The following is a 13,670-nucleotide window of genomic DNA, read 5'->3' as shown; positions in this document are numbered from 1 at the left end:
CCCTTTAGTCGTGTTTATCCCTCACCTGAAGAACTTCTTCTTTATCCTCACTTCAAATTGGCTTAGTCCTATCCTTCCTCATGGGATTATTATAATATATTTTTTTATCCAGTAGCAATCTGTTGGGGAACATGTCATGCTCCTTGCTCTAGTTCGTTCTGTATCTCCTCTGCTACTTCTCCCACTCCTCTCCACAGGGAAGATCTTGAGCACCCTCCAGGTTTCCCCCATTCACGGTGGTACAGATATTGTCTAGCGTTGCACAGCATGCTAGGTCGCGGCTTTGTGATGCCCAAGATAGTGGTCCTTCAGCACTTTGTTGTGCCTCAAGAGCCCCCCCCCCCCCGATTTTTACCTCCCTTCCCTGTAAATGTAAATGTAAATGTTTTTGTATTTGTATAGCGCACAGCTACCCACAGTGGGTTTCCCGGCGCTTGTACGAATACCGCAATGGAACCCTTCCTGGCTTTCCCTGTGAAGTGTCCACTCCTGGGCACCCCAATGGTGCAGACCAGGCATCCCTCGCGTTGTGGGGGCCGTTGTGGAGACTAAGCAAGCTATTGGCCAGAGTTGCAGAGTGGGACCCATGATCAGATTAGGCACTGAGGCGAGAAGATCCGGTCAGGGAAATTAATGAGCCCGAGACCCGCCGGGGTAGGAATCGAACCCTGGTCCCTGGCCAGAGCTCTGCATCGAGGTCTGCCTGCTCTAACCATTGAGCCAAACTTCTCCACACTTGTCCCCCTCCTACTGCCCTCTCCCTCAATGTTATTGGTTGTGTCAATGCCAGATGCTTTTAAATGTGCATTGGCAAAGCCAATAGTAGCAATGCCTATGTTAAAAGCAAAGATTATAATATTTTCATACTTTCAGAATGGAAGACCTTTTGTGTGAGGCAACATTATGTAACACAGTGGCAAACATAAAAGTCTGGAACATTATTTTCTATATTTTGAAGATGGCCAGCACATTGCATGGCACAATGTACAGCTACCTTGGGTTTTGAAAATACTTTAATGCTTTCTAGGTGGCCATTGTGTTGCATAATCAAATTGCATTTTACACTATGATGACCATCTTGAAAGTATGAACATTTTTTTTTATGTTTTAAGATGGCGGATTGACATTTTTTAAAAGCATTTGGCATTAGCAAAGCTAACAATAGCACAGACCACAAAGTGATAGCAATGGAAGAGAAATTGGCCATGCCTAATTCTTATTAACAATGGGGCATTGGACATGGCATTTCTTTAGCTGGTGCTAGAGGTGCCAAGTTGTTGCTTTCCGAAGCATGTATGTTTGTTACTTGTAAAGGAGCACTCATAGGGGCCCCACAATCTTTTTGATGCACGATCTGCAAAACTTTCCATCAGCCCGTTGTTAATGACTCTACATAATGCTGTACTCTTGAATGAACCAGACTTTATTATGAATTTATAAGTCGTCATATGACCAGCTATCAAAATTATCCATCATAATGAATAAATGAGCCACATTCTTTTTCCATTATATGCAAACTCACGTGTTCTAGATTTTTGTTTTACTGTCTAGTGTATGATTTCTATATCTATACATGTAAATGTAATTTTATTTCCTTCAGGTATATTTTAAAGAAGAAGGATGGAAATGCACGGTAAGTTAATTAAATGGCACTTGCAATGTTTAAGTTCACTCCATAGGTAATATTATTTACAAGTCGATGTATGGTTGTCTGTTGGTTATCCCAGTACAAGGAAGCCTTTTCTTCTATATAAAGGTTGTGCAAAAATCTCCTAAACATTTTCAGACTGCTTGCTTTCACCCTTTGGGGCTTTGTGTCCGTATGTTATTTGACCTTTCACCCTACCTATGTGGACCCTCATTTAGCAATCCTTAAGTGTCATTTCCAGAAGACAAGGGAGCTTTCCTCATTGTTGGCTCTCACACTTGTGTTCCTGTGAGAATAATTTTTTCACTTTGTCTCAACTTAATCTGACCTATTTGGAATGAAAAAGAGGGGCAGGCATGTCAATGTAAAAGTATCCTTGCTTTCTTTTGTTGCCGGCTGCCACAGTTCACTGTATTTCATGTCCGTCTTATATGACCTTGAGTAGCCTTCTTTTCCATTCCCACCCACTAGATGTTTTAATATGTTCTTAATTAGAATCCTAAAATGTAGGTTTGAAAACTGAGTATGCATGGGACTGATGTACTCAACAGATTGTTTTGGATTGTGGGATCATTCCTGGTTCCACAAGATCCAACAACAAGGATGTCTTCATTATTTGTGAATTGGGTTTCCCAGCTCTGCTACAACTACAACCTATCAATTATTCCAATCTTCTAATAGCTTTCTATGGTACCATAAGGACACAGTTTTATTCAGAGGTATATACCAACTGCAGAAGCAATGTCTTATCACCCAAGGGTACCTGTATCATGAGTTTCCTCTCCAAGTCTACAAGAATTTGGAGGCTTTGCATGGGATTGTTTGAATTTATTTGATTGTGCTTGATTTCTGCACAGTGCTGGCATAGCTATTATAATTTTTTTCCCACAGTACCCCTTTTTAACGTGCCAGCTTCTACTCCCACCAATGTATTTCCTGGGGCAAGTAGTGTCCTCATTTGAAAATTATGTGACGGGACATTACTATATTTGCATATTTCAAACCATTCTCATTTATTGAGAATGTTTTTAGGTTTCAAATGTTTGCTTGCACCATCGAGTGGAACCTGAATTTGTTTTGCCGGGGGTGGGGGGCATGGGGAGTGGGGGGTTACTAGGATCAGGCAAGTAAAAAGAACTAAATGCAGCTGATAACAAATATTGCCCATTGCACACCTCCAATACTTAGATAATTCTGTTTGGTATCTATAAACTTGGACCTCACTGAGATGGTCTTTCATAGCCTATAAATCCTTCCATGATTACACCATAAAACATTAAAAAAATGAGTGCTGTAAAAACATTGAAGGTGTATTGCAAAGTACCAGCCAGGTGGTTTAAGCATTGGGCTTCAAGGTCAGTAATAGATGATGCATCCATTAATTAACTTAGAATAGTGCATATTTATATACACTTACATGTCCACATCTCTAATATAATGCAACATGCCTATAGGGTCAGGAGGCCTACCTTAGTGGTGATTGGCATGTATTTAAAAAGTGCTTTGACCTTGCATCACATGGTGTGGGCGAAGTCCAGTTTGAGCTGTTTGCATCAAGTAAGGGCTGCTGTCATCTGTTTACTTGTGTCACTCAGGGTGGCACAATTAGTGCTTCAGGCTCTGCTGACCCATTTAACTCACATGCCCTAGGTATCACTGGTACCACTTACCAGGGACCTATAAGGGGATTGAAGTACTTGCCAATTGGGGTTACCAATTTACATGGATCAGATTTTTGAGAGAGAGCACGGAGACAGGGGGCTGGTTAGCAGGCTCAATTGGACTTTCAGAGTCATAACCATCAGCAGTGGGGCAAAATGCGGGGGCCATAGAAAAAGGGCACTTTCCAACAAAAGGTGCTGGGCCATTCTGACTATTTTCTCCCAAACAACCAATAAAAAGGATACTGTCCCTCTTGATCCTGTCTACTGGTGCTGACAGCAGGTGTCTGCATTCACCTTATTGTAGATGTTGAAGGGGATTGCACAAACTGGATGTACTGTTCCCTGTATCTGTTATCCTATATCTTTATCGCAGTCTAAGTGAATACAACAATGGGTCATTCATCTGAGGCCATTCTATTACGTATGCGTTCTGACTGGGTCTTGCATTTACATGATGATTTTTCTCTACAGGAGCGACTTTTTTTTTTTTTATGTCCTGTGGAGAATAGGAATGGTCTGGTCACGGTTTCTCTGAGAAATATATGCAGTTATCCTTTAGAGGATTATCTCTTTGCCATGGATATCCCAGTATACTACAACTAAGTTCTCACTCCCACTGCAGTTGTCTTATTGTCTACAAAGCCGCCACTCATCTTGTGAGCAAGAGCTTGAATTGCACCGGTTTAAATTGGCTGGCGTTGGATATCTATCATGAAAATGTTTTGAAGGTGGGATTCTCTTGTAATGATAGCCATACTTTTTCAGTCAATGTGTCTATTAAATAGATGTGAAGGTTATTCTGTCATTTTGTTTCTTTATACAAACCATTAGGAAGGCTGTTGAAAATAGAAAGTGTTTTTTGTTATTGTCGTAGCGGTCACGACACAGCAAATTACAATCTTTATTGGGTAGTTGATGCTCTCTACACCAGTTTTAAGGTCCCTCTTGTGTCACTTGAACGTCAAAGGATTCCTTTTCTGCCTAGCTGACTAAATGCTTACTGACCTTGCAGTGAGGTGTTCTGGCCGAAGATCTAATTAAACCACTGGTCTGCTGTATTGTTTTAGCAAGGCAGAGTTCAAGTTCATTTAATAACCTCTTTCATTGTCCACTGTGTTTAATAGCCCGGGGGGCTCCCATTTTCTTGTATTCCTTATAATGGACACCCAGACACTTTGGTTACCAAAACCTTCCATAACACAAGGCACCCTACCTAACTCTACAATGGACTCCTGGCTATGCACAAGTACAGATAGACAGCCCAGCTTGTCTCAATTTAGGTTGATTATTGTGTCACTAGGACAACATGCATCGTTCATTCCCTTGTCGATGCATGTGACCATGAGATGTAGCTTTATGAGCCTGCCCCCTTACTCCTTCCAATCTGTTAATCCATCACAAAATCCTCAGGATTCAGTTCCTTTAAGAAGCAAGGTAAAACAATTTACGGTGCTTGTTTTCAGGTATTCGTTATAATACACGGTTCTTGCTCTGGTTATGCTTTGTAAATTTGTTGTTGTATGTTGGTTTTTGGCCATGGTGGTACTCTCAAACATCTGTTTATATCAATAACCATTTTACTGGACAGCTTAGGCCAACTAACTATGCACACACATTCTCCCGGCTTCCTGGAATTGCTAGATAATGCCTTGCACAACAAAGCCGCCCCAATAGAGGACACGATGATGCTGATCATGCACACTGAAGCTCCCATCCAATTTCGAGCCACAACCAGGGGTCTTTCTCTACTATTGGCGGATGAGCGAGATTATACTCTTCAATCCATTTGGGTGATTGTCAGAAATGTCTTTTCTGTCCCATCCCCTCAATCTGCGTTATTCACATCACACGCATGCTGATGAGTGCGACCATGTATGCATTGATTAGGTATTTAATTGTGTAGGTCCTGAAGAAATGCCACTTGATCATTCCATGACATATTTGGGCATTGTGAGCGGGCTCGAAGGATGCAAGGACACAGTCTCTTTAGTTTCAGGGGATTTATTAAGGTTCAACAAAAGTTTTCTCCTTCTAGGACTGGGACGGTAATAGGGGATTGAGGATTCCGCTTCGTCTTCTGGCACGAGGCAGCTCTTTGGCGTTCTTCGTCTCCTCTCCAGGATGACTCCTCACGTGACCACGTCCCCAATGGAAAAGAAAGAACGAAAAGATGCAGTCAGGAAATGTTCTCTTTCCTACTGAGTAGAGGAAAAGGAGGGAGGGAGGCACACGGTGCGATTTATACAGGGGTTACACAGTGAAGGCAGTACACAGGAGGGGTAGTGGGTGTTTGGATGTCGGGGTCTTGTGATGGGGATGATTCACTCTCCTCCCTGCCCAGCCCGCAATTCGTGCTCGTAGCTGGTGTAGCCACTCTTCTCCTGAAGAGCGGCTGGGCGGCACGTAGGAACGGTGGCCTCCTGGCTCCTCTCGTCTGCCGCTCAGGATCGCCTCGGTCGGACTTCGCAGGGTCGTTTGATCTTCCAGCCTTTCTTCCTCGTACTCCGTCTCCTCCCCGGATTCCGCTACGCTCTTTTCCGGTGTCTCGCACACTCCACCAATAGGCACGTTGTATTTCAAGTTGTCTTCCCGATGACGTTGGTGAACGGGGCGGGAACACCCGCAAGCTCTGCCCAGTTAAAGTAACAGGGCTCGGGGTCAGGCAACTATACCGTGCACGGAGCATGAATAGGCGGGGGACACTGTGAAGAGACAGAGGAGGAGGGGTTGAGGTCAGTCTTGCCATGCTGCGGCTTATGTTTACATCCTATTGACCCCACTGCCCAGTCACATACCATCCCCCTAGGATTCTCCCGTTCGGGGAGAGGAAACCGTGAGAGATAGTCTGCATTGCTATTAGAGACACCCTTCCGATGACACACAGTAAAGAAGGGTTGCAAGGCCAAAAACCGTCTGAGGACTCTGGGTTATTGGAAATGTTCCGACTCATCCACGTGAGGGGCGCATGATCCGTATACAGGGTAAAGTGCCTTCCTTCCAGGTAATAACGGAGTTTATCAACTGCCCATCTGATGGCCAAACATTCTTTCTCCACCGTTGGATATTTCAGTTCTCGTGGAAAGAGTTTCCGACTTGCATATAGTAAAGGGTGTTCCGTACCATCGGAGGATTCTTGGGACAAAACAGCCCCGATCCCGTAGTCCGAGGTATCGGTCTGTAACGGGAAAGGCTTAGTAAAATCGGGGCTAGCTAACACGGGACTAGTGGTAATCACTTTTTTAAGGGCGGAGAAGGCTTGCTGCATAGGGGTTGTGGGACAGAGGAACACCTCAGGCTTTGTTTCCTTTTTCAGGGTGTCTGTTAGGGGTGCTGCTATTTCCGAAAAGGAAGGGATGAAGCAACGGTAATACCCTATGAGGCCTAAAAAGGCCCTCATTTCTTTCTTCTTCTGAGGAAAAGCTGTTTCTGCAATGGCCCTCACCTTTTCGATCTGGGGTTCTATTAGTCCGTGTCCTAAGAGATACCCAAGATACCTGGCCTTGTGATAACCCAGGCGTGACTTCTTGGAGTTGATATGCATCCCTGCTTGTTGGAGAGCTGTCAGTATGTTTTGAAGATGCATGAGGGACTGAATATGATTGTCATCTAGATAAGCGGAACTGTATGTAGGATCATCCAACAATACTTGGTTCATTAGACGTTGGAAAGTGGCAGAAGCGCCGTGGAGACCAAAGGGAAGGATGTTGAATTCGTAGAGACCCCTGGGAGTGACAAACGCGATCTTTTTCCTGTCTTCCTCCCGGAGGGGAACCTGCCAGTAACCCTTTGTAAAATTGAGGGTACTGATGTACTTGGCCTCCCCCAACATTTCAATAAGCTCGTCAATACGGGGAATGGGGTACGCATCGAAGGAAGACACTCGGTTTAGGGCGCGAAAGTCCATACAAAACAGAGTACTCCCGTCCGGTTTCGGGACCATAACGATAGGGGAACTCCACTCACTTCGGGAGGGCCTGATCACTCCTAGTTTCAACATTTCATTTACTTCCCTTCGTATGTACTCTCTTTTTGCCTCGGGGACCCTATAGGGCTTCAGGTTGACTACCTCTCCTTTAGGTGTGAGGATTTTATGTTCGATCAGGGAGGTTTGTCCCGGTCGATCAGAAAATATGAAGGAGAAGGGTTTAATAGTGTGGTTTAAGTCTTCTAGCTCAGAGGCCTGGAGCTCTTCATTTATCACCAGGTCCTCTATCGTGGTCTTAGCTGGGCTATGTGTGGGAAGAGTGAGGGTCACTTCTTTTGGGAGCGGGCCTAGCCATTTGTTTAAGGAGTTTATGTGGTAGGTTTGCGTCCTGCGTGGAGACATCCTAAGTCTATATGTTGTTTTACCTAATGACTCCAGTACTTCGTAAGGGCCCAACCACTCTGACCGAATCTTACTCGTGGAGGAGGGCAACAACACCAGGGCCCAGTCACCTACTTGTAAGGTTCTCCACCTCTTGCCTCGGTCGTAGGCACGCTTTTGTTTGTTTTGACTATCAGCAAGATGTGCATAAGCAAGATCTCTTATCTTGCCCAACTGATTCTTCAGAGTCTGGCTGTAGCCAAGGAGAGACTGTACTTCGCTTGACTGGTCGTTTTCCCAGGCCTCTTTTGTCATCTCAAGGAGGGATCTAGGTTGTCGACCATAGAGTAACTCGGAAGAGGAACAGCCCATGCTGCTTTGGGTCTGCCCTCGTATCGCGTACAAAGCTAAGGGGAGCAGTGAGTCCCATTATGTTCCGCCCACTGACCTCTTTTTCAACGTGGCCTTCAGAGTACCGTTATAGCGCTCAACAAGACCATCGGTCTGCGGATGATACACTGAAGTCTTTATGTGCTGCAGGTCCAGTAGTTTACTTATCTCCTGCATTAATCGTGATACAAACGGGGTACCCTGATCCGTCAGGATCTCCTTTGGAAATCCGACGTGAGAAAAGAGTTCAATCAGTTTATCTGCAATGGTGCGGGAAGTGACTGTCCGTAGCGAAAAAGCCTCTGGGAACCTGGTTGCGTAGTCAACCACTACGAGGGCATATTGATTGCCTTTTCTTGTTTTCGGAAGAGGTCCCATCAGATCCATTCCGATCCGTTCAAACGGTGTGCCAATGATGGGGAGAGGTTGTAGGGGTACTGCTGTGGGTCGGTGTGTTTCTCTTTTGGCACACTGCACAGGTCTGGCAGTGTTTCTTTACATCTTGATAGACCGCTGGCCAATAAAAGTGACGAAGTATGTTTTGCGTGGCTTTTTCAGCCTCCGTATGAGCTCCTAACAGGTGTGTGTGTGCGAAACACAGGATCTGTTCGCAGGCAGGTACCACTAACTGGGGTGGAGTGGAGGATGACCCCTGTCTGTACAGGAGATCGTCGTTTATGAAAAAGGATGGATATCGGACCAGGGGGTCGCCTTGCCTGTTATGTGCGTGTTCCCAGGTGTTAAATAGGGTTCGGTCATTCGCTTGTGCAAATCTAAAATTGCGGTCGTTAGCCCACGGTTCAGGGGACAAGAAAGCCGGTAGTTAATTGACCTCGGTCGGGTGTAGACTTCCTAGTGCGTTTAAGGGGCGAGGTTGGCACAGAAGGTGGGAGAACTCTACAAAATTGGGGTTATCAGTCCCTATTATCATGTCCTCGGGCAGGCTTTCTAGGACCCCTACTTGTACCTCACACTTTATTCCTTTTCCCAGTTCCAAGCACAATGTCGCTAATGGGTATGGTCTTATGTCTCCATGTACGCACTTAATGTACACCCAAGAGTCAGGGACTATCCGTGAGCCTCTCACTATATCCCCTTTTACTACTGATTGTTTGCAGCCAGTCAAGAAGGGCTTGTACTTGCTTTCCATTAACACCTACACGTACATGAAAGGCGCCACCTAGTTCAGCTGTGTAGAATACTGGTTTAGGGAGATATCCTACTTCCATGGGTTCATCAGGAGGGGGCTTCTTCTGTGGACATAAGCAGGCTATATGTCCCCAGGTACCACACTCGAAACACTGGGGTCCTTTGAAGCTAGGTAATTCAGGCTTTTGGAATCGGTGTGGGGCTAAGCCGGGGCTGATTCTTTTCTTTTCAGGTCTGGTTCCTTTCTTTTCAGGTCTGGTCCCCATAGGCTTGCTCTTCTCTATCTCCCAGGGGTGTCCTCTTGGTTGTGCTGGGGCGAAAGTCGTAGCCATTTCCATGGCTTGGAGGGTAGTGAGGTTCGGGTGTTGCCGGAGTCATTTCTGGGTGTTGAAGGGGAGTGCCTCCAAGTATTGCTCCAGATAAATCCTATCCATGATTTCCTCCTTAGAGGACACAGCAGGGGTGAGCCATTTGTCGGCCGCGATCTTTAGGCGGTAATATAGCGTTTTAGAAGTTTTGCCGGGCAACCCTGTTTCTCTTCTGAATCGCACCCTATAGGCTTTAAGGTCCAGTCCTAAATGATCCAAGATAACTTTTTTGATCGTGGCATAGGGTACGTCCCCAGTCGGATTGGCGGCCTGGTAGGCCGCTTGTGCTTCGGCAGACAAGAGGGGGCCAGGAAAAACGGCCACTCCTCAATGGGCCACTCACAAGCATAAGCCACCCATTCAAAGTTTACTAAGAAGGCGTCCGGATCCTCGCCTTGTACACATTTCTGGAGGGAAACCCCAGTAGAAGGGGTAGGATGGGGGCCCCCTCCTTCTCTATGGAACGGACGGCCCGGTTTAGTTATACATTTCTGTAGTCCCTCTAGGTGGGCGGTAACCGAGGTCGTGAAGGATTCCCGGTCCGCTTGGGCGGAGGTGAGGTGCTGTTCAACGGCCCAGCCCAACTGTTCCTGGCCTTTTACGAGGTGCTGTAGGAGTTCGTCCATATTCGTTGTACAGATGGCGTCACTTATCCCCGCATTCTCCACCACTGTGAGCGGGCTCGAAGGATGCAAGGACACAATCTCTTTAGTTTCAGGGGAGTTATTAAGGTTCAACAAAAGTTTTCTCCTTCTAGGACTGGGACGGTAATAGGGGATTGAGGATTCCGCTTCGTCTTCTGGCACGGGGCAGCTCTTTGGCGTTCGTCTCCTCTCCAGGATGAGTCCTCGCGTGACCACGTCCCCAATGGAAAAGAGAGAACGAAAAGATGCAGTCAGGAAATGTTCTCTTTCCTACGGAGTACAGGAAAAGGAGTGAGGGAGGCACACAGTGCGATTTATACAGAGGCACACAGTGAAGGCAGTGCACAGGAGGGGTAGTGGGTGTTTGGATGTCGGGCCTTGTGATGGGGATGATTCACACTCTCCTCCCTGCCCAGCCCGCAATTCGTGCTCGTACCTGGTGTAGCCACTCTACTCCTGAAGAGTGGCTGGGCAGCACGTAGGAACGGTGGCCTCCTGGCTCCTCTCGTCTCCCGCTCAGGATCACCTCGGTCGGACTTCGCAGGGCCGTTTGATCTTCCAGCCTTTCTTCCGCGTACTCGGTCTCCTCCCCGGATTCCGCTAAGCTCTTTTCCGGTGTCTCGCACAGTCCACCAATAGGCGCGTTATCTTTCAAGTTGTCTTCCCCGATGACGTTGGTGAACGGGGCGGGAACACCTGCAAGCTCTGCCCAGTTAAAGTAACAGGGCTCAGGGTCAGGCAATGATACCGTGCACGGAGCATGAATAGGCGGGGAACACTGTGAAGAGAGAGGAGGAGGGGTTGAGGTCAGTCTTGCCATGCTGCGGCTTCTGTTTACATCCTATTGACCCCACTGCCCGGTCACAGGCATGAAACATGTTGACTAATGATAAGGGTCAGTGTGATTCCACTTGATCTTGCTATAATTGATATACCATAACATCTGTTTTACCTCTAAGAGACTTGAATCATGGTGTCCATAAGCTTCTAACACTGTTTTTAATTTAACACATACCTGGATTCCTAATAAACTGATAGCTTCACCAGGTCAATAGTCCAGTTTAAAACCATTTTCTCTAATCTTTTCACTCATCGACTGGGACTCGCTCACTTTCTCATTCCTCCTCTGGCAAATACAAAAATCTCCCTCAAAGTGCCCTCTAGTGGGGCCCATTGGGAATTTCAGCACCAGCCCAATGAGGAGCAGGCCAGATGAAGCATGCCCCTTATGAGTGGGTGAGGGCACTTGGTCCTACAAGGAAACACTCACATTGACTACTACCAGACCCCAAATCGAGAGTCTGTGTGTAACAGTATACCATAACTTTTACTACCTTTTCTAGCCAGCACTATCTTCAAAAACATTTGCATCCTTTATAAAGTCATTACAAGCAGCCACCTTGTTTTTTTACAGATAAGCTCACAATCTCTGGTGGTTCACAGCCACAACACCATAACACTGCAGACTAGGAGGTTATGTAAAAAAAAATGGCAGCCCTTTTACACCTATGGATCCAGGATCTGGAACATCATCTCCTTATCCAGCTAAACTACCCCAATACTCCTCCAATTAAGGAAAGTATTGAAAAGACACCTTTTTAAATAACACTTCATCACAATACACTAACAGTGCACAATCTATCTACATGACCTGAAACACATTGACTATGCTTGTGTTTCACCCTGTCTGTTACTCCAGTGCCTTTTGTATCCTAACACTAAATCTACAGATGCCGGTCAGACTCCTACACCCTTGAAAGCGTTGGGATCTCTTTACTGTGCTTCAGTTGTCACTGTTCTGAGGCCAATTTGTGTTCTTATTTACAAAGGCCCTCCCTATCTGGCCACTATTCTGTTTATGTAAACAACAAGAGAGAAAGGGTTCGGAGACCACTCTTATGCCCCTTTGCAATGCTCAATCCTGATCAACAAAAGAGTGACTAGGTAAACAGAAATACAAAGAAAAAGGGAGCAGTAAAGTAATACAATGATTACCACCAAGGTAGAATTACCAGACCCAAAAAGGCAGTAGTATGATAGGTTTTGCATGCACAGTGCAGAAAAAGAACCCTCCGGCACCAACTGTAAGTCGGTTGCCAGTTGTCTTCATTGGATTCTTGTTTGGAAAAAAAGTCCAAAAAGGCCCAGGTAAAGAACGTTCGAATAATCTAGCCTAGAACCGATCATAGCCTGCACAGTCAGCTTCCTATGCTCCTCAGACAAAAGGGGTATAAACCTCCGCAGCATTTTGAGGAGGCCGAAGCAAGTGCCAGTCACACCGAGGATCTTGGGTTTCAGCGTTATCCCCTTGTCCATCTTGACCCCCAGGTTCTTAGCAGTTTAGGATGAACAAGACGGAGGGAACATATTAATGGGCCACCAGGCCTGCCAGTCTGGCTCCGTATCGCACCCAAAGAAGAGTACTTCGGACTTATCGGAATTGCACTTGAGGCTGTTCAGTTGGAACCATTTAAAAACAGCCCCAAGGCAATCCCGGATACTCTCCCCATCAAAGTCTCCTCCTCTCTTACAAGAGAAGAGGAGCTGGGTGTCGTCTGCGTAGGATACGATCTGGGCCCGAACGACTCCGCCAGCGCCGCCAAAGGGGTCATGAAGATGTACAAGTAGTTGTACATAAACCTTGTACAGAGTACAACTGCATATGTACTGTTTCTAACCTGAAGTGCTGAGTTGTAAAATGGGATCAACTGGTATACAGTTTTATTTTGCGCTACAACTTCACATTACAATTTTTTATGTAATAACTGCATCTTTCTATTTAGAAATGTGCCTACAGTAAAGAATGTATATATTATGTTAAGGGAAGGTGCCTTATCAAAAACCCCACTGCTGCCAATCTTCAGGAAAGCTTTTTTGATATACAATGGCTATGGTGATATTAGTGAGTGACCCAGGGCCAACCATCTTCCAAGAGTTGCCCCGTTAGTCACCTTTTTTTTTTCCATACAGAAACCCATAGAAGCAGGGGACGAACTTTGATTACTCCTAAAATGTTGTTACTAGCTCTTCATGGCAAATATAGGTAGCATAATTTTCTACAAACCCAATTTAGCATGTTCCATACAGAAACCCATAGAAGCAGGGGACGAACTTTGATTACTCCTAAAATGTTGTTACTAGCTCTTCATGGCAAATATAGGTAGCATAATTTTCTACAAACCCAATTTAGCATGTGTATAAAAGTTTTCCAGCTTTTGGAGGCCACTCGTGTCTCAGAACCTCTCCATAAGTCTTCGCCATAAGCTGCCACAGAAATACACCATATTCAGTTCACTAACAGGCTTAGTGCCTAGTTTAAAGGTGAAGCAAAACACAGCTTGCACGACCATATTACATTGTTGTGACCTAACAGTTAATAAATGCCCCCGAGTTAAAAGTGAGTCGAAAATTATGCCTAATAGCAGTGGCGGCTCGCAGTGGGAGTGCTGCAGGCGGGGTGGGGGAGGGTAGGGGGGTCGTGGAATCAGACTTATGACGTCC

The 13,670-nt window shown here is 45.8% G+C and overlaps 1 protein-coding gene across 2 annotated transcripts in view; it reads left to right on the top strand.

The window, feature by feature from the left end:
* Positions 1 to 13,670, top strand: part of LOC147683691 (phospholipid scramblase 1-like) — a 246,055-nt gene that overhangs the window by 40,229 nt on the left and 192,156 nt on the right. For both annotated transcript variants that reach the window (XM_086944072.1, XM_086944073.1), the window contains exon 3: positions 1,601 to 1,633. In XM_086944072.1, coding sequence (XP_086800198.1) covers positions 1,621 to 1,633 — 13 coding nt within the window. In that variant the 5' untranslated portion in view covers positions 1,601 to 1,620. The remainder of the gene's footprint in view (positions 1 to 1,600; positions 1,634 to 13,670) is intronic.

This window comes from Lissotriton vulgaris, chromosome 11 (genome assembly GCF_964263255.1).
Source record: "Lissotriton vulgaris chromosome 11, aLisVul1.2, whole genome shotgun sequence".
In the NCBI taxonomy this organism is placed as follows: domain Eukaryota; kingdom Metazoa; phylum Chordata; class Amphibia; order Caudata; family Salamandridae; genus Lissotriton; species Lissotriton vulgaris.
The sequence above is the reverse complement of the archived record's forward strand: the minus strand, read 5'-3'. Positions and strand labels throughout refer to the sequence as shown.